Source organism: Notechis scutatus, chromosome 5 (assembly GCF_049901735.1).
Source record: "Notechis scutatus isolate UNSWTSFEM ecotype Mainland chromosome 5, rNotScu1.2, whole genome shotgun sequence".
Classification (NCBI taxonomy): domain Eukaryota; kingdom Metazoa; phylum Chordata; class Lepidosauria; order Squamata; family Elapidae; genus Notechis; species Notechis scutatus.
Window position 1 is genome coordinate 79,944,434 of NC_142013.1, and position 22,517 is coordinate 79,966,950.

Below are 22,517 nucleotides of genomic sequence, written 5' to 3' on the forward strand. Positions count from 1 at the left end.
GGGTGGGGGAGGATCAGGCAAAGGAGAAATTGCTGACAGAAATTGCTTTCCCTCAATCCCATCTTGCAAAGCAAAGAGACTGGAGAGACAGAGGCTGTTGTGAGGAAAAATGAGATACTGGAGTGCTATGTACACCATACTGAATGCCTGAGCACAAGGCAAGCTATAAATCTAGCAAATAAATAAATACATAAGCTAACAAAAGGCAGATTTATATTATTTTTTTTTAAAAAAAAAACAAGGTTTGCAGAATGCATTTTAAAAAAAGACCTGGAAATACCAATGAGAAATAAGAGTAATCAGTAGCCATGGACATCCATGCTGAGATAAAATATATTAAGAACTCCTTTCAAGAAAACAAAGATGAGATACCATCAATAAAAGCACCTGTGTCCAGTCTGTTGCCAGTCAGTGTAGATCCATCGCTCATGTTCTCTCACCAGTTTGCCTGCCTATTCACTTGCTTTCACCAGCTGGTGACCACTTTCTTCCCCTCAGTCTCTTCATCAGCATCCACCTGTTCATTGTCTTCTTGCCAACCGATGTCTTTCTTTCCCTACCCAGAAGCCACAGGCAAGCCTATTTATTTCTGCCAACACTTTATTTGTTCACTTGCTGTCCTGTCACAAGCACTTGCCAGAGAAAGGAAAGTTTCAAAAATCTTCTCATCCGCTCCCCAAGGCAGAAATACCCTGAGAGAGATGTGAGCTAGAGCAGCGGTCACCAACCAGTGGGCCGCAAGAAAATTTCGGTGGGCTGCAGAGAAATCTCACTCCCAGAACAACCCCCAAAGCAATTAATCCAGGCTGTGCAGAAACACAAGGCTGCGCCGCCCACATGGCAATGGAAACCACTCACTCACTCCTTACCCGGCACACTTTCCTGCTAAATTTCTATTTTTCCTTTTTCCGACCATCAGCTGTTCTGCTGTGCTGGGAAGCAGGAAGCAGGAAATAATTGAATTTCTTGCTTTCTAGCTAATCTTTAAATCTTTGGCTCTGCTTTTAAGCACAGCCGAACCTCTCTTAAGACTGAAGGTTCTATTATTCAGTGCAGACTCATGGCAAGCAAATTTTATGTGACAGACTCAGGTAGCTGATGGCAGATAGATAGATCACTGAATGATTCTGTGAGCAACTCAATCTGCATTGCCTGATTTTGGGTAAAAGTTGCTCTTTTTTATAAAAAAAAATATATCAATATTTACATACATGGTGTGTTGTGAGTTAATTTTGTGAGTTTGCTTGCTAGCAAATTTTATGAGTTTGCTTGCAAGCAAATTTTATGTGACAGACTGAGCTAGCCGATGGTAGATAGATAGATCACTGAATGATTCTGTGAGCAACTCAATCTGCTTGCCTGCTTTGCCTGATTTTGGGTAAAAGTTGCTCTTTTTTATAAAAAATTCAATATTTATATAAATATTTATAATATTTACATACAAGCCATGCCCAGCCAGTCACATGACCACCAAGCCACACCCACAAATTAGGCCACACCCACAGAACTGGTTAGTGGTCCCTGGAATTTAAAATTATTAGTTTGGTGGTCCCTGAGGTCCAAAAGGTTGGTGACCCCTGAGCTAGTGGTTAATATTAGGAACAGACAGATTTGTGTCTGCCCTCAGCAATGGAAGTTCTGTGCATGACTTTGGGTCAGTCAAGCTGATAGGGCATCCTGATTGGGCAGCTGACTTTGCTAGATTATTATGGGGAAACTCTGAAGAAGAATGTGTATGTAGGCTGCCTTGAGTGCCAGGAGAATAGTTGGGGGAAGGAAGGAAGGAAGGAAGGAAGGAAGGAAGGAAGGAAGGAAGGAAGGAAGGAAGGAAGGAAGGAAGGAAGGAAGGAAGGAAGGAAGGAAGGAAGGAAAACTGTACATGTATGTTTATCCTTCTACCACTAAATGTGCATATTCTAGTTAGTCTGCCAATATTATTGGTACACAAAGCTCTGAAAGCATAAATGTTTGTATGTTTCTAATTCAATAAAATATATTCAAATGTTATTCACTTGGCAATTCTTTATGCTTTATTCGTGGATGAGCGTCCCACAGGGAGGAAAAAAGTGAATCAGTTTCTGAGTAAATCAGTACTCAGGGACAAAATGCACTTATTATGTTTCTGTACGAGAGAATCTCTTTTAAAGCTTCAAAGTGGTTTAATATAATTTAAATTAAAACAATATATAAAACAACCTTAAAAACAAAATTAAAAATCTAGGGAAATTAATACATAAATGAAAACAAAACTAAAGGATATTTTTTACTAATTTTCTCAAATGCCTCAAAGAATTAACAAGTCTTGCCAAACCTCTAAAAGATAGACATATTTCAAAGGGCTTTAGATGTTTGAAATATCTAGGAAAAAAATCCTTTTTTATCCATCAGCCTGATTTCAGTAAGAAAATTCACTCAGAGCCTTTGCATTTGGGAATATATGAAAGCAAAAGTTATTTTATCTTACATCATGAATAAACCCTTTTTCTGGTCTTTGGAACACAAGTCAGAGTTTCCCTTTAAAAATAATAAATAGAATCATGACAATAAATACAATTATTTCCTTTTATTAACATATAATTAATATTAAGCTAGATAACAATGCATTAACTCTACCATATACATAAAAGTCTTCTAATTGGGTCAATTTCCAAAAAAAGTATGAATAGGAAAAAATGTAATTTGGATCATTTACAATAGGAAAAGACTTTACTATTGATACATTAAAGCCTGAAAGTGGAAATTACAAGAGACTTAAATTTAAATGGATACATAGATATATGGACTTGTGAACACTGCAACAAAAGCACATGTATTTTATTCAGAAAGACATAAATCTCATACTGCACTTTATTTAGATACCTAAAACTTTCTCAAATTTCCTGCAACAAATTAAAATTGTACCAATCCTTATATCAGATCACACTCCAGTGATTATCATACTTAAATTAGAAGAAATTGTTCCATTTACTCAATCCCATAGTACTGTACTATGAAGAAGGAAAACAACAACTTATCCAAACTTTGAGAATTTTTTTTTCAAGAAAGTAATACAAATAAAATATTTCTAAGAATATCTCAAAAGTGCTTTTCCAAAAAGCAACTGGACTTTCTTGGTTTCTTTCCTTGAAAATGTTTGTCTTCTCATCCAAGAAGCTGAAGAAGCTTCTTGGATGAGAAGCAACATTAATTTAAGGGGTGAGAGGAATCAAGAAAATCTTGTCGTCTTTTGGAAAAGCACTTTTGGGATAGCAAGATGGGATACTATAAAAACAATATTAAGAGGTGGGTAGATGCATTAGATAAGCATGCTTAAAAAACAAACAGAAAAAGCAAGTAAACTTTATTTGGAAATTAACAATTTATTAGCAAACTATTATAGAACTAGATCAGATACTATTTACAAAGAGTTGAATGGTTTGGAGACAGAAAAAAATCTCCCAGGTTATTCTTGCTAAGTAAATGTATTATGAATATGTAAATAAAAATTCTAAAATATTGGCAAATAAAGTGAAAAAAGCTAAGAAAAATATGTATAAATGTAATTTTAAAATGCAGTGTCAAATTTTGATCAAATCCAAAGGTATAAATGAACAATTTAAACTTTTTTCAACAATTATATTCTTCAAATAATCAATCATCAATAAAAATTAATTAATTTTTAAATAGTTTAACATTCCCAGAACTGAATGTAGAATATATTCAATATATGAACTCTCTTTTTTACATTTCAGAAATTTCTGAAGTTTTTAATATTATTTAAAATAGAAAATCTTCTAGTCCTGATGTATTGTCAGGGGAATTTTATAAAGAATTTAGAGAGATTGTAATATCTGGATTTTTATTTTAATGTAATACTTTGTATCAAGGGGATCCTTTAACAGAGTTTTGGAAACAGTCTAAAATAATTTTGATTCTTAAGTTGAGTAAAGTCTTGAACATTACATTATGAAGTCTGACCTCATCCCTCAGAGAAAACAGCTGGTGATAAGAGATTGAATTATGAGGATAGATAGCCATCCTATCTTCTATGACAGCCTTTCAAATACTTGAAAATAGTTATGTTTCCCACACAATTTTTCTTTCGCCAGGCTAAAAGTACCCAACATTTCCAACTGTTCCTTGTGAGATTTTTCTTCCAGATTTTTTGTCATCTTAATTGCCCTCCTCCGCCTTCTTTCTGTACCATCAAATAGACTTCCAATGAATAGCAACCAAGATTTTCAGAAGCAAAAAATCTTAAAACTTCACATAAAAAACTTCACAAGCTTAGCACAATTACCCAGAAGTATATATCTCTGCACCTATTTTCAAGCAAATATACAGAGGGTTGTGTTATTAGCTTTTATTGTCTTTTCTTAACAACAGCATTATTTCCCAGTTTGCTGCATTGAGGGACAACAAACGCCTGTAGTCTGCCCATAGCTTTATTTCAATTTTGTATTTTTGAAGATACACTGAATATTCATACTTTTGTGATAGACAGATCACAGCATGCTATTTGCTGAGCGTTATTTTTGCCCTTTGGGAAAAGGACAAAGACTTGTCAGGCACACAGAACAAGAACATAGAAAATAGAATGACATCTGCAGCAATAACATTTCACCTCACATTTAGGAAAAATTAAAGAACTTGGTTATTGATACAAGAAGCAGCCCTGCCAATAAAGTAATTGTTTGTGTGACACTTACCATATTTATTGATGACACAGGGCCAATGCTATTAACATAGATGTCAACATCAATGACTGTGGGTTTCGCTGTGAAAGGAAAACCAAAAAGGTGGCATTTAATATTGTCTCAAATACAATACCACGGTATCATGTTAAACATTTTTATAACTATGTCATTCTGAACTTAAGTCTGCTGCGAAATCACGAGACTAAATAAGTTTTTGGTTGGTTGGTTGGTTGGTTGGTTTGCAAGAACCTTTTCAAACTGTCATACTTGTAAGACACACAGCTTCAAGATTAGGGTTTATATTTGGTACATCATACTCTATTTTTTCTTCAGTTCCATCACTGGTATTTTGGCTCCAGCCTCTGTAGTGGTTAAGGCAGCAGGCAGGAAACCAGGGGACAAAGATTTCTAGTCCCGCCTTAGGCATTATGCCAGCTGATTGACTGGTCATTTTCTCTCAGGCTGAAAAAGCAGGTAATGATAAACCACTTCTTCTGAAATCTTGTCATGAAAACTTGTTTGCCCAGATAGTCATCAGGAATCAAAATTTGTTTTACTTCTAGGATCTCTAGAAAGGAAAGGTCAATGTCTCTTAAGTGTATCTCTTAAACTGCATAAGAACTTTATTAAGCCTTTCTAACAAAAGAAGATAAAAGACAGTCAGTTGATCTCCAGCTAAATAGAAGTTCATTCACACCTCATGATGACATTGTCTAATGAGATGGCACTATTAACACACAGGGTCATGCTATGTGTCAGAATCTAAGGTGAAATGGTTTTTGGAATATATGTAAATACCCAATCACACCTACGTGCAAAGCTTGAAACCAAACACAGTTTTTTTCCCCAGCAGCCTTGCAGTCTCATGAAAAGATGCAAATACATAGCTGCCGGCAGATGATTTTTCTGTCTGTCCCTGTAAAACTCCAAAGCACTTTTTTTTTTTTGCCTTCAGATCTAATACACACATGCCTTTCCTAATCAAGACTTCTGATTGAGAGTAAAGCCATTGTCCTGCCCTGCTCTAGGAAGAGAGGAAGAAAAGGAAAGATTCTGACAATTTTTCAAAAAGAAATTATTTCATAACATTATAAGGATCATTTCCTTATTTTCCTTAGAGAAAGAACAAAACCACTTTGTCTGCCCAGTAAAAGAGAAAGAGGTCCTTAAAAGCTGCCCCCCACTTTTGCTCCCCCAAACTGTGAGGATGGTATTATGTTTTGACACAGGAAATCAAACGCTGGTTCATTTCAGGATATCAACTATTCCTGCATGCAATTAATAGTAAACAGTAATAAAATAAGCAGGCAAACAAATAAAAAAAGCAAAATTGTGAGTATATTATCCAACAGCTGGAGATATTTCATACTCCATTTCATACATTTCAATATTCCAGTGTCATACTGATGGCTGATGCTGCCTACAAACTTCGAATTTCTCTGCAAATTTTATCCTCTGCCCCATGAATAAGAATAAGGATATCATTGAGGTGAAGGTTGGGGTCAAGAAATATATAATGACATTTGATATCTAGACAGAAACAATCCATTTAAAACGATAGGTTTATGTAAGAAGTAGGAGTTTGCTTCCTCAAATTTATTTAACCAACTTTTTAAATTCTGCAATTCTCAAAACCTAGTAAGCCATCGGTTGCTTCTGTTGCTCTCTCCTAGCACAGCCACATGTGTGATGTCATTGCCTCTCCTTCCTTTCCAATATTGAATTTAGTGTTTAAACTTCCTTTCTTCTACCTCTTGCAATTCCATTACTGCTCCAGGCTCACAGCCCTCCTTCCTCTTCCTGTAAAGTGTAATGCTTGCTACAGAGTGAACATGCATCAGAGATTTTCACAGAAGCCTCATGTCTCCAAGCACAATTATTCTTTCTTTGAAAAGCAAACAATGTTTAAAAAGTATAAAAAGAATATTCAGGCTTCAGGTCCAAGTTGGGAAATCTCTTGTGACATTTGTCTTGTGAGTCCCCATCCTCACCCCTGAGAAACAATCTGACTGAGTCTACTTGCTTAAGGCAAAATCAGTTCAACGCAGGAAACACTTACATTCCACTAATCTAAATACACTGTGACTTCTAGATAGATTCCTCTGCTTATCTTCTCAAAAGGAAGTTCTGTTGAACAAGGCAAGATGTTTCCTGGTATCAAATCTCTAGTGGAACCAGGAACACAACACATCCTTTGGGGAGCCAACAGGTAATGAGCAAATAAATATACAGAAATCTAAATCCTAAATAAATATGGTCCATGAGTTTGTTAATAGCATAAATAATTACAGTTGACCAAATAGTAAAGTCACTTTTGATCCATCAAACTAAATATGTACTCCCAAGATTCAGTATATATTGTTTTATATCTGTCATTACCAACATCTGGCAGGCTACAGTATGTAAAGGAACAGTATTCAAAGCTCAGTTTTAAACAAAATATCTGGAAATGTGGTATTTGTCACACCAATAGAAACAGTTATATTATATGCACTATGCCTGCTGTATCAAAGGTGGTTTTTCAAGAGGCAACTGGACTTTCTGCTTTTTCTTTGAAGACGTTTTGCTTCTCATCTGAGAAGCTTCTTCAGGTCTGACTGGATGGTGGGAATTCAGAACTGAAGAAGCTTCTTGGATAAGAAGTGAAACATCTTCAAAGAAAAAGCAGAAAGTCCAGTTGCCTCTTGAAAAAAGCACCTTTGGGACAATAATGACTTGGATAATTGATAATCTCCATAGACACTTATGCCCGCTGTAATTATCAATCATGTTGTATAAAACAATGGTAACATATATGGATTATCTAAAATAGCTAAAACACTACAAAACTTAGCTTTCTTGATGTATTTTAATGATAAAGTTGGACCTCGTTAATTGCCTGAAACATCAGAAAAGCTGTTAGTTCACTTATTTCAAACAAAATCTATAGCGTAGTTTTATCTGATATAAATAACTATATATTTTAAAATCAGTGCAGAGCAGGAATCACCAAGCTCTTCACTTCATCAACCCCTTCATAAAGTTTCATATGACTCCAAGAATTTATGTTATGAAAATAATTGAATAAATCCTAATACTTTAACTAATAGTATCACAAAGTAATAATATTATTATTATTCTCCTATTGCTCTGGGTGTTGGAGAACATATAGGCTCGCTAACAGAGTTTAAGATGAGGAAATATATTCAGTGCAGGAAGTGAACAGGAACAGGAATAGGTTTATTTTTCCTGGGGCAGGGAAGATGAGAGTGAGAAGAGGAAAGATGGAAGGTCACAGCTATACAACACAAAGGGTACTGTTAATGAGGCCAATAACAACAAATGGTTGATAGAAACAATTCAAGGCTGCTCTCACTGGCAATTGATCATCCAAACCCTGAAAGCATTGTCTTGCTGCCAGCTACATCTTTTTTCAGGACTAGAGACTGGAATAGAGTTCTACAGAAACCTCAAAAGATTAATTGATCCCAATTGACCGTTAATTTTTATCAACCACTTATTGACCCCAACCATCTATTGACCTCGTGGATAGTCTAATTGAACTTGGAGGTGGAATATTGACTTCTTTGGGGATCCCTGATACTGAGGCTCCAAGTTTTCGGCTTCAATGGATGAACTCTCTTCTTACACTGCAAGATAAGGAAATGCATCCCTAGTATACCCATTTTCCCCCTGACACATCATTTTATATATCTACCTCATGTGTCCCTTTAGCACACCTTCTCTCTATGTGGAAAAAAGAAATCTATTCCGTATGTATTTCTTTGTATAGAACTTACTAGTGACTCCAAGCATGACATTTATATTTGTTTATAGTTCTTGAGGCGGGAAATGCAATGGGTCGATATTTTTACTGAGTTATCCCTTGTGACTGCAAAATCTATTTTCATGCTTGATTACTCCAGTTCAGATCTCATTAATATATATATGAAACTGAAGTTTTATAGCCAATGTACATTACTTTGCCCTTGCTTAGACTGAATAACAATTGTTATTTTAAAGTATTTACTAACTTTACAGTGATCCTTTAGGAGCTTTTTGCAAATCCTGTTTGGAGTCTACTACTTTAAAACCTTTGATATTATTTGTGTAGTAGACTTTTTCAGAGGTATATTTGATCTGGAGACTAGTACACATTACACTGAAGCACCAACTGATTTATTGGTAGTGCTTGAGGCAAAAATGGGCTATGCACTTATGTAATCAGAATATACACTGGGTTGAATTTAGCAGCCAGGTATTTAATTGGATATCACACATCCTGTGTCTAGTTAGATCAGTTAGGCCATTAAAATGTTAGTATGAGGTCTACAACGAGGTTTTGAAGAAACAAAGGACACTATTCCAACCTCAACAACTTTAAGACATGTGGGCTTCAACTTGAACACCCTCTGCATCAAGAATGAATTCACCATTACTCAAGGTTAGGAAGGACATTAGCATTGCCAGGAAGGACATGGATCTAATTCACAGTAATAGGCCATTTATTTTTTTTATTTTTTGTATCCCACCTTTATTATTTTTATAAATAATTCAAGGCAGTGAACATATTCAGAACCACTTTCTTCTCCTATTTTCCTGTCATGAATAATCCTGTGTGGTAGGCTGGACTGAGAAAGAGTGACTGATCCAGAGTCACCCAGCTGGCTTTCATAGCTAAGGTAGGACTTGAACTCATGATCTCCCTCTTTTTAGCTTTTGCTTTAACCACTAGCCCAAACAAGATGGTATAAGGACCCTGTTGACTGTTTCAAACCAAGTCAAACTGCTTCCAAATAACTGGATAAGTTTACTCCCTGAGTATCTCCACAGGACCTATCCTGTGCTTGGCATCCAACTGGGAATGGATCGGGTGATTTTTACCCACCAGATCAGGGTCCCCAACCACCGGTCCGCGGACCGGCACAGTCCGTGGAACAAGTCCTACCGGGCAGCTGGCTTGCTGGGCGCCGCCATCTTGTTTTGATGAAAAAGTGCTTCGGTGAGCTTTTCCAGGTAAAAGCTCACCGGAAGCACTTTCATCAAAACAAGATGGCGGCGCCAGCTGATGTCGTACCGGGCCGCGCCATAACAAGGTTGGGATACCGGGCCGCGGCGTAAAAAGGTTGGGGATCACTGCACCAGATTCAAGAAAAAATCCTCTTCATGGCCTGAAGCTAAACCTCCAGCTCTCCCTTTCTCAGGAGGGCCACTCTTATTGCCACAAGGTAAGTTTTAATAGCAGCCACTGCCCACACCCCAGAAAAATCAACTGAGCCACAGGCATCTGCTCAGCATAGCCAAGAGTAAATATAGAGCAGAGAATTAAATATGCTTCTCAGCAGTCTCACTGACCTTCTTTACGGTACCATTAATACTTCAGTCACCCAACTACCAAACAGCCTTCCTAGCATATTTCCTGTTGGAAAAATATTTCAAAGGGTTGGGGGTATGTGTTCCACATGCATTTTCTTTGCCAAACTTTATTTATTTTTATTGTCTTCATTTGCACAACACTTTGTGAGTAGAATTTTTATTACGTTCACTGACCAAAATTCAACACTGGCATTATTTACAGTGTTCCTCCTATGAAGTCTAATATGACTCTTTTGGACTTTCTTTTTCTTTCTTTCTTTTTCCTTTTCTCTTTATTTCTTTCTTTCTTTTTTGGAATGAACTACTTACTAACAGTTGAAGAAAGCTAGAACTAAAGAGAAATTGTTCTGACAGTTAGAGCAATGAATCAGTGGAACAACTTGCCTCCAGAAGTGGGTGCTTCAACATTGTAGGTTTTTAAGAAGAGAATGGACAACAATTTGTCTGAAATGGTATAGGGTTTCCCATCAAGGAGGGGGTTGGACGCTGTTATTCTGTTACTCATTTACTATAATAGCTTACGGTTACTGTTTCTAACTGATTTTATAACTTGGAATAGATTCTAGTAACTAAACTTAATCAGAGTTGTGAGAAAGATTGTTATTTCATTTCCTTTGCTTGTTGCACTCTCTCAAGAGGGCTCCTGGGTAGTTTTTCTAAAGCACAGTTATTTAGGTCATCTCCATCTCTTTGTTACATACATTTTCTCATAAGTATCCAAGAGTGACTGAAATAATTAATAGTAATACCCTGTTTCTCCAACAATACGGCCTCCCCCAATAGGAAATCCCAGCATGTTTTATAGGCATGAAATGAAATTAAGCCCCTCCCCCAAATTAAGGCCTATAATAAAACATGCAAAATGGTGGGGAATGGTGGGGGGGGGGCTTGCCGTTAGGAAGTACTTTTGTTGCACACCTGGATATGGTGCTGCCTGCGTTGACCCCGATACGAAGTGCCCCACCAACGCCGAGCTCAACATCCAAGCCATCACTGCCCACCCGAAGATGCAAGGGGGAAATTAAGTCACCCGAAAAGACGGCCTAGCCATTTTTGGGGGCTCAAAAAATAAGACCCGGCCTTATTATATGAGAAACACAATAGTAATTGGAGGGGAGACAATAAAACCATATTATTACGTTTCTTTTAAGGCAGCCTCCCAAAAAACTTTGGGGAGAAACCTATAGTGCTTTCACAAAATAGTTTGTCCATTTGTAAAGTCTGTGTATGGAGCATTATGGTCCTTTTGACAAATACATCTTCCTATACAGTTTGCATTTGTTATCTTCATTCTATTAGCTTTTTAAAATACTTGTTATAATATATTTAAGTTCTAGGTTCTTCTTTCCTTTTTCTTTTTGTCTCACACAATCTTTTACCTTTAGCTTTTTTGACCAATTGTACTTATTTTTAGAACTCCACAATCAGAACAATTTCCACTTCCATCCTCAGATTTAATAGCCTTTCTAAACAAGGTAATTTATGTTCGTGTCCTTTGGAGAAAATTGAATCAATCAAACATGTCCTTCTTCACTGTCCCTTTTATTAAACTGGCATATATTATATATTATATATTTGTTATCAACCAAGCACAGCAAAATAGATGCCGATCTTATTCATGTCCTGTTAGCACACTTCTCAGAGATGACCTCTAAGAAAGTAGCTAAAATTTGCTTAATTGCCATTGCTACTTGTAACCAGATAGTTGGCTTCCATTGTATAGAATTTTATGAACTTCCAAGGAAGAATTTTAAAACAGTTTTATGAGTTCTATACAAAGTTAAGTAATAGGGTAGGGTAGCCCATTTATATTCATTTATTCATACCCTTAGAGCTTAAAATTTAAGAATTTAGTTAATATTTAATTGTTTTTTTTATTTTACTGGTTTTAGTTAACTGATATTTTTTGTAGCTCAGTAAATTTGTTGTTCTAGGTGTTTTTTTTTTACTTTTCCAATGCTTAATCTGTTTTAACCACCTTTACATGATACTCAACATTGGTCTTTGACAGTAATAAAGGGTAACCAACCATTAGATTATTTATAGTTGTAACTAAACGCTCTGAATCAGAATAAACCTTATTTAATAGGAAGATCAAAATCATCTGCAAAGAATGTCAAAATTCAAGATAATGAAAGCACCTGCATGATCAAAAGTCCCTACCCCTTTTATGTGTATTAATTCATGTTAAGAAGGGGGTAAGGCTTCAATTGTATGATTTTTATGACTGTCAGACACATTGATGCTCCTGAATAACATGTATATCATGTGTAGGACAAATCAATCAAACAAAAACTCATCTCCAAAGATTGCATTTTCTTGAATGAGATGCTTCTGAAATCCTTGTCTTTTAGAGTTAAATCTGTTTAAAAGCCATTCTTGATAGCAAGCTACTTTTTCATTCAAGTGGAGCACACCCTTTTAGGTAAGCCTGACTTGTTACAAATGTCTTACACATCCACATCACTCTTCCCATCATCTTATATATTGCTTATCTCTGCTTTTCTAACTGCTTTTTTTTAGGGCAAAGTATGTTGGTAGTCCTAAATTTCAAAAATTGGCTTCCAGGATCACATGAGTGTCATTAGTACTGAAAGCATTAGGATCATAGTTTAGTTGACTTTACTTTATTGTCATTGCACCTCGTACAACGCAATCAAACACCATCTTCTGTGCACATCGTGACCATGACCATGACCATGACCATGACCATGAAAATAAACACAAACACACATCCTTCACCCTTCACACATTGAACTGGAAACCCCCGACACCACACCAACACCAACAACATACAGCAGAATTCAAAAGAGCTACTGCCTTGGGATAAAGATCAAAAGAGCTACTGCCTTGGGATAGAAGCTGTTTTTCAGCCTTTTTGTCCTTGTTTTTATTATTCTGTACCATCTGCCAGATGGTAATAGTTCAAGAAAAGGGTTCCCAGGATGAGATGGATCTTTGAGAATGTTTTGAACTTTCTTAAGGCAGCGGGAACTGCTGCCTTAAGAAAGCTCTTCCAAAGAGGGGAGAGGGCAACCAATGATCCCCTGGGCAATGATGTCAACCCTCTGGAGTGCTTTCCTATCTGCCACTGTGCAATTGGCAAACCATACAGAGGTGCAGTATGTTAAAATGCTCTCTATGGTGCAGTGGTAGAAGGTCACCAGCAGTTTCTCATTCAGTTGTTGTTTTCTGAGAAGCCTCAGGTAGTATAATCTCTGCTGGGCCCTTTTGACCAGGGCTGCAATGTGGGCACCCCAGGTCAGGTCCTCTTTTAGGGTAACACCCAGAAACTTAAAACTGGCCACTTGCTCCACTCAGTCTCCTTTGATAAGCAAGGGCTGGAGGTCTAATCTGTTCCTTCTATAATCCACTATAAGCTCCTTGGTCTTATTGGCGTTGAGGTCCAAGTTATTGTCTCCACACCACAAAAGCAACCAGTCCACCTCATCTCGGAGGCAGACTCACCACCACCCCCCTGGAGATAAGTCCCACCACTGTTGTATCATCTGCAAATTTAGTCATAGTATTACTAGCGTGAGTGGGAATGTAGTCATGCACATAAAGGGTATAGAGTAAGTGACTTAACACGCAACCCTGTGGTGTACCAGTGTTAAGAATAAGGGCTGGAGAGGTATGATTACCTAATCTGACACTCTGTGAACGGCCAGACAGGAAATCCATAATCCAAAGGCAGATTGAATTAGAAAGCCCAAGATAGATTTTAAGACTATTTATATCAGGGTTGTCAAACTCGATTTCATTGAGGGCCACATCACAGTTGTGTTTGACCTTGGGGGGCTGGTGTGGGCATGGCCAGGATGGGTGTGTCCAGCATGACGTCACTCGTATCGGGGTGCCTGTAGTGGCCTGAGTGCTCTCCCAGTAAAAATGGGCTCCTGAGCTCCATTTTCACTGGTGAAGGACTGCAGGAGGCCGTCACAGCTGAAAACGGAAGGATATTAGCAGACAATGCCAAAAGAATTATTTTATGAAGTGCTGTATCTGCGAGCCCAACCTATAATAGTCCCCAATGAAGCTTCCATACTCAGAATTAGATACTGCTGAAAAACAGCTACAGTTAAAAATAACACAATACTGTATATAGGGTTTTTTCTAGCTGCCTGTGTGTGGTGATCTTAGACTCAACTTCTCAAAAATGGAATCCTGCATGGCTTTGACTCTGAACCGCACACACTTCCTACATTCTTATCTGTACCTAAACATTATAGCCATCACAGAATAACTGAATAAAACATTTCACGCGATTCTCAATGCTTCTAAGCCAGCAATCACACTAAATATAAATAAGGAAATGTTTTAACAACTTTTGGTTATAAATCCTGCTAAATATGTTTAGTTGGATCACACTGATTTCAGTGGTAAATAAATGTATTTTATTCAGGTTCTAGTTGTGGAATATGACAATCTTTCCCAGTCTATTGTTTTCCAGATGTAGCAAAATCTTACAACAGTTCATTTAGTTAGAACGGCACTGAAAAATGTGACTTGTGACTGTTTTTCAGTTATGACTTTTGCAGCATCCCCATGATTATGTGATCAAAATCCAGATGTTTAGCAAGCGGTTCATATTAATGACCATTGCTGTGTCCCAAGATCATGTGATCCCCTTTTGTGACCTTCTGACAAGCAAAATCAATGGGGAAGTCAGATTCACTGAATAACCAAGGTACTAACTTATCAACTGCAGTGATTCATTTAACGACTGAGGCAAGAAAGGTTGCAAATTGGAGCAACACTCACTTAACAAATCTCTCACTTGACAACAGGAAAATTTGGGCTCAATTGTGGGCTCAATACTAAGTTAGAAAAATTCATCTGCGAAGAAGGTGGAGTAGCTTTGAACTGGGAAAGTAAGGGTTCAAATTTCTGCTCAGTCATGGCATCAATGGAAAGTCTTAGGCATCTCCTACATTACCCTCCTTCACAAAATAGTTGTACATTAAATGAGAGAAATTAATTGCTGAATTGTTTGAATTCATTTTATTGCAAATTTACTGTGAATTTTCTCCTGCACCTTACATCACTCTTACTTGAATGTATACCTTAAACTTTAGCAATCAAGTAAAAAAATGAGTCAAGAGCTAGACATAGGCTGATTTTTTTTTCATGTATATTGCTTCAGGACAGTAAAATGTTTGCTGTACAACTATTTTGACCATTTAATTGAAGTAAGGTATTCAATATAGATACGAGAAAATAATTGGGAATATCAATCTGCATTTCTAACGCTTAATATTTTTGGCTAGTTGTGAAAATTAATGAGAAGAAACCATCCAATGTTTTTGTTGAATAAAATCCAGTATGATTTTAAGTTGTTTTATCTTCTCTCCATGACAATTTAAGAAGTTAAAAGAACCAGAAATTCAAACTGTACTAAACTGTACTAAATGTTAGATGAGCAGAGTCGTAGCTGCATCAATCAAAAAGGAATTTGAACTCATTGCAACAAATACTGCTAATTAACCTAGCCCTGGCTATCATACAACTGAAACAAAAACAGCAATTTTAGTACAGTTCCTGCTTTTGAGAAGAGGGGGAAAAAGAAATAATAAAGGCAATTCTAATAGTATATAATAGGCATAATTTAAGACACATTATGTAGACTAAAAAGGGCACAGGGCAGCACAGTTAAGGATCCCTTGAATTTTCAAACTATTCTTCTTATAGGAATAATTTAACTTGTTGGCTCATCCCATCTTGAAAAGAATTCAAGTGCCTTGTCAGCTTGCCTCAAATAGTAGCCATTTTACTCAAGTGTAAGAGAGAAGGCCTTTAGAGCTGATTAAAATTCACTTTCATTTACTGCTGCCAAGGGAATGTTTAACTTCTGGGCCAGCTCTACCATTTGGGAGAGAGAAGCAGCTGTCTGGCATTGCAATAGGTACTATGTAACACGCCCAGTACTTCTAAAATAGCTCCTTCCTTTCAGATTCTGTAAAGGATATTATCCCATTCCACAATAAAGAAGATTTCCACTACCATTCACTTAACTATTCTGAATGGGATGGAGGAATCATCTTATCCTTGGCCTCCGACAGTAATATATTTAACTGTCTTACTGACAGACATCTGCATCATTTTCTTTAATTTATTTCAAATTTTATTTTATTAAATATGCAAGACCACTCAAAGCTACAGTGACTATAGCATATAGCGGCATATAGTAAACAATCCTAAAATAAAATCAAAAACTCAAACCTCACCCCACTAACCACACAAGACTTTGCTTCTGATACCTGAATAAGATTTTCCCAGAATCCAAACCCAAGCAACATTATCCTATAGATCAGAGGTCCCCAAACTTGGTAACTTTATGACTTGTGAACTGCAACTCCCAGAAGTCCACAAGTCTTAAAGTTGCCAAGTTCTGAGACCTCTGTTCTAGATACCTAGAATAATTCTCACAGTGGATTTGTAGATGGATGTGGTGATTCATCCCTCTCTGGCAGGGAACAAGTTACTTTAAAAAGAACCCTAGGTGGCTATTTGTTGACATGATAAAAGCAGGGGGGAAACATTTTGCTGCTCTTATCAGACTGTAATTCCTAACATTTGACTTCAGTTGGATTCGTGTTTTTTTTTAATCTTCCTCCATTGGTGCTTTAGGTTTCTTTCTGGGTTTCAACTCTCAGAGTTCCTTGGAAAACCAAGTTGCATCCCAGGATTAAAGATAGTGGAAAGCTGCACAGGAGCACCCAATCCAAAACTATGACCCTTCCAGGGACTCAGCCAAATCACTCAACAGATGGAAGGGGAGAAGAAGGAACCGATAGCTTTCCACTTGACCTCTTCTTGTTGAAATAACCATTGTAGGAAAAATGCTACACTATTTTGCCTATTTAGGTGGGGAAATGGTCTCTCTTTAATATACAATGTATTTTATTATCCAAAACAAAGGACCATCTATTGAGGCCTTCATCTCATACATTATTGGCACAATCAGAAATAAAAGAGTTACCACTAAAGGCAAGGTAATAAATCAACTCTCCCAGCATAGCAAAGGAATGCTGAAAGTTGCCATCTGCCTCATCTACACTGAGGATGAGCTGGGGGAAAAAACCAGTGTTAAATCTGACTAAGGCTTCTATCCTAATCTCACTTGCTAAGGAATATATTCCATTTAATGGATTATGTAGGAGCTTGGTGGGGATTGGTTTTGTTTTCGTTTCTTTAATAAACATGCATTTGAATGTATTGTAATTGTCAAACAACATTGCAGAAAAGATAGAACAAGGAAAAAAAGTCTTCCTTTGAGTGAAATCTAACTATTTATCTCATTTTATTGTTTCTAAGGAAATAATCTAACCAAGTGTTTGTGTGTGTGTGTGTGTGTGTGTGTGTGTGTGTCTCCTTTAATGAAGATTTTATAAAATTTTGGCCAGCTGCTGGAGATATATCTTTGCAGAACAATGATTACATTCTTCTTTACCTTAGGTTAACAATATTTTAACATTTACCTTTTCTTTTTTATGGAAGAATGGACGTCCAATGCACAAGAATATAAATTCTATCGTGGATCACTATTTAATGAGACCATCGAAGTTATGAGTTATCTTGCTGGAAAAGACTCAAGGTTAATTTTGGGATTGTGGAAACTGTGGTCCTCCAAGTATTTCTGAGTTATCAGAGAAGCACAGGCCTTTATTGTCTTAAGTCCCATCCTGTTTTCCACAGTGAATAAGAAAATGCTTACAGAAATACTCACAAGTAAATATTTAAAAGTAACAAATATAGAACAAAGTACAGTAGGAAAAAATGGAAGGATTGAAAGTTCTAGATGTTACTAGTTGCACAGGCTTTGATAAAACAAACTGAAGGACAGTTTGTGACTAACCTGACATATTTGACCTATTATTGCTTAATTCTCGTTTGGTGAATAAGGTACAATTGTCTGGGTTTACTTACCCAGGTGTTATGGTTTATAGGCTACAGTTGCAGGATGTGCATGGCACACAGTAGCAAAGACAAAGAGACCATGTTATTATTTACAGTGATATCAATGACCTCAGGTTTTAATCACCACATTAAGGAAAGATGAAAGGATGATCTAGAAGTTTATTTCCTTGCTACAATGAAAACTGAGGTATAAAGAAAACAGGTACATAGATATTTTTCCCCTGTAGATATAATCTGCACAGGACATTCATTTAACCATATCTAGCACCCTACGCAATATAATAAACTTCATTTCGATAGTCATAGACCCTGGCAGGAAAAAAATGATCTTGCTAGTTCCCTCAAATCTGTCAGTCATATTACAAATGGATCTTCTCTATTTTGCGCTGCTTGTCAGATGGATCAATCCAAAAAAAATCATTTCAAAGTGCTGGCAGCAACCATAGAATTATGTGTGCTGTATATCATAGGTGGAAAACTGATTAAAGGTTGTCACAGCTGCTATCAGTCTTCACAAATCAACTTCTTTGAAACAGTCCTTGGTACAGGATAGTTATTTTCCATAAAGGGCAAAACAAAAAAACAAAAAACCCCAACCAAATGGGTCCAAATTTCAACTCTTCCAGGCTAACATTTGAGAGACCAATCTATAAATATTTAAAGTTATTATATAACTGTTTGTAAATATATCTGTAATATCCAAACAGCATAGTGTGGCTTAAATAGGCTTCTGATGAAACTAATGAAAACATGAATGAGGAGTACCCTGATTTAATGATACACATCTTGTAAAAGCAACTCATAAGAAAAAAAAATCTGCCTTAATTTGTGCCATTGAGGATCCACAGCAGATTCAATACTTTTTTTTATTTAAATTCTTATGTAGCATTTCAAAGATTATACATAAAGGATGGCTATAACTTTGATATATCTATTTTGTTACCTGAATGCCAGAAGAAATGAAGAAAATTATCTCTTGACTCTATTTCTCAAAATAATTACTCCTTCTAAAATGCGAGATTGTGAACACACTGGAAAAGGACCGGTCATGTAAAACAATATGCACAAATTCTTGCCCCTAGTGTTCGTGCTGATTGTAGCAGGAATTCCTTCTTATCTTCTCAGGACTGAGGGAAGGATTCTAAGACCTCATCATCAGTCCACGAGTGATTAAAAAAAGCAGAAAGAATTAAAACAGTGATGGGAAACTGTTTTTACTACTAAGTCTTGTTAATTCACTTGAACATAAAAATTGTGTGCAGCTAAAGTGTGTGCAGCTAAAGATGGCTCAGCAAGCCAGATCAAAAAGTGAATGGGATTTTCAAACACTGCAGGATTATATAGCTGTTTTTCAGAGTGGCCTGAGAATAGGATAATGCTGAGAATGGCATATCATTAGCCCAAAACTCCCATGCTTTTGCTCTGAGACAGAAGGAAAATGTGAATCAGGTAATTGTCCAGCACATGCAGATTAAGCAGCTATTGAATGCTACTTCTTGAAATCACTGCATGAAATTGGCATGAAGTACATGTAATCCTCAATTTCTGTTGCTAAGCAAGAGAGTTGTTGTGAGTTTTGCCCCAGTTTATGACCTTTCTTGCAGCAGTTATTAAGTGAATCGTCGCAACTGTTAAGCTAATAACATAGTTGTAAAGTGAATCTTGCTTCCCCTATTGATTTTGCTTGACAAAAGGTCACAAAATGTGATCACAAAAGGTGACCTGGGACACTGCAGCCCTCAAGCATCCAAATTTTGATCATATGACCATGGGAATGCTGTAATGGTCGTAAGTGTGAAAAACAGTCATAAGTCACTGTTTTCAGTACCATTGTAACTTTGAACAGTCACTAAACAAATGGTTGTAAGTTAAGGACTATCTATAACAAAAACACTTGATTTGCTAATCACCCACTAGAACAGTGGTGGCTAACCTTTTTGGGCTCCTGTGCCAAAATGCATGCGGCCCCCGCAAGCCCCCTGTGCATGCGCACACTATCCCCATTGCCACCCTCTTACCTGCACTATGCGTGTGCATGCCTGCCAGCTGATTTTTGGCCCATTTGAGGCCTTTTTCAGCCTCCCAGAGGCTTGAGGGAAGCCTCTGCAGCCTTTGGAGGCCAAAAAATGGGCCCATTTCATCACTTCCGATATTTCCAGAAATACAGGAAGTGATGTAACAGGCCTGTTTTTCGGCTTCCTGTAGAGGCTTCCTTCGAGCCTCTGGGAGGCCAAAAAAAGCCTCAAACGGGCTGAAAATCAGCTGGCAGGCGCGCACATGCACAGTCAGGTAAGTTTGGCTGTGGCACACGTGCCACAGGTTCGCCATCATGGCACTAGAACTCTCTTCTCACATAGACACAAAGCTACCTCTTTCTTTGTCTCCTATTTACTATAAATTTGTGTTTGTTCAATACCAAATTATTCCTTCCTCCACTTTCTACTGCTCCCTTACATTCCCTTGCAATGATTTTATTCATTACTCTATTTCCTCCAATCTTATTTTTTTTTATAGAATAACAGTTTTGAAATCAAAATCAATTTGTGAGTATAAAGAGGAAAATAAATCATCTTTTCACTTGCTGGTTGGTTTGGGTTTTGTTTTTGGTGGCTTTTTTGTTTTGTTTTGTTTTGTTTTAGGAAGTGATTTGGGTGGAGAGTGAGAGTCATAGTAGAAGGTGGGTGGAAAAAGTACGGAAAGCAGTTTGGAACAAAACTGTTGCAGAAAGAATCATCCGTGAGTAATAGAAACACTGCAGAAATTGGATGTAAGGGACATGGGTGGGCTGTTGGATTTGTCTGCATGGTAAAGAAACAATGATATGAGAACTGATATATGTGAAACTCAGATGTGGAGGTAAGGGATATAATTGTGTTCCCTGCTCTATTTTGATTTGTGTTAGCACATCCCTCAGGCCATTATACCTCTGCCTAAAGGATTAATGGCAAGCAGATTTGCTGCAGCTTTGTAAAAATATAAACATCTAAAAATAAATAAATAATGTGACTGCAACTTAACCTACAGTCATTTACTTGGCTGCCGTGTGAAATAAGATGTTATATTAACTTGATTCCGAATTCTATCCATCCATTTCCCTATTATAATTTCTCCATATTCCTTTGAGCCTGGTGTTTTACTTGGTTTTGTTTTTCCTTTTAGTTCCACATTCTTTTCTTTACATTGCCGGACAAAGAGGCAGTTTGCCATGGCTGCTATTCTGCTAAGCTAGGCATCACAAGCTGACAGCCTGACATCAGTAATGGAGGGAGAGATAGGGACATAGGGAGGGAACTCAGAAGACTTCAAACCACACTGTACTATCCCATGAGAAGCACCAGCAGCCTCAAGGTCACGCTAAAAGAACGCAGAGCTGGGAGTGCCCGAAGACAGGGCCCATTTCCTAAATGATTTGTTAACACCCAGTTGGACATTGACTGATAACCAGGGGGTTGGCTGGGAACAAGGGAAGTTAACTATAGCTTTTAAGCACAAAACTCTCAGATCCAGCTTTGATTCTTCTGTAACCACTTTGGCTTTAGTAAAGTATACATTTGGCTAATCGTGGGCCAGGAATCTTTCTTTTCTAATTTACCAAGTTGGGATGATTGACACTGTGCAGCAGATATTATTCAGCAATCTATTTTGTGCATTTGTATGTGCTCTTAATAATGTGTGTAGGCCGGGGTGGGGTGCTACAGGTTTGCACCTATTCACTAGAACTGGTTGTTAACATTCTAAGAAGTTTGGAGAACCGGTTTTTAGAAGAAATTACTGGCCTAATCCTGTAAGGAAGGCAGGAAGGAAACATTCTGGTGTTGCTTACAGAAACTGCCTCTCTGTTAACCCTTATTACATTCTTGGCAGGACTAGATTTCCTGTATCTGAAACTTCTCTGGAGTTTTTTTTTTTCTCCTTTGCTGGTACTTTGCTTGTGTGGAGTGACCATTCAAAGTTACAATGGCACTGAAAAAAGGTGACTTTTGACCATTTTTCACATTTATGACTGTTGCGGCATCCCCACAGTCATGAGAGGCCAGGCAAGGAGATGCGTGCCTCAATATGAGTGATGTTGAGTTGACCACGCCCAGCCAGTCACATGACCACCAACTAAGCCACGCCCACCCAACCGGTTGTTAAAAAATTTGAATCCCACCCCTGCGTGTAGGGATAGATTAAGGCTTCAACATCAAATTAAGGCTTTTGTAAGTGTATTTTCCAGATTATACTAGCAGCACTGCAGTATGTTTGACACATTTAAAAGGGAAGTGCAATATTATAAAAGATTCTTCTCTCTTTTGGCATTTTAATGACTATAGTATGAACAAAAATGCCAGGTAAAGAAAATAATTTAGGAACAGTATAATCATGCTCCTCAAAAATGAAAATACACGTATAATGTGACCTATCATTCTTGTTGGTCCTGAAATAATATCATTAGACTTTGCCATAATTGAAAACTGAAAAACAATCTTCAATTGTGTTAGGGATATGACTCATCCAGACATACCAAAGTCATCCTGCTATGATATTGGGAAGAATTTCAGAAAGTGAATTGCAAATTAGTAT

General features: G+C 37.2%; 1 protein-coding gene across 1 annotated transcript in view; it reads right to left on the reverse strand.

Moving 5' to 3' along the window:
- The window catches only part of GABRG3 (gamma-aminobutyric acid type A receptor subunit gamma3), a 420,264-nt gene that overhangs the window by 373,358 nt on the left and 24,389 nt on the right, over positions 1–22,517 (reverse strand). The window contains exon 3 of the mRNA XM_087967117.1: positions 4,689–4,756. Within this exon, the coding sequence (XP_087823243.1) occupies positions 4,689–4,756 (68 nt within the window). The remainder of the gene's footprint in view (positions 1–4,688; positions 4,757–22,517) is intronic.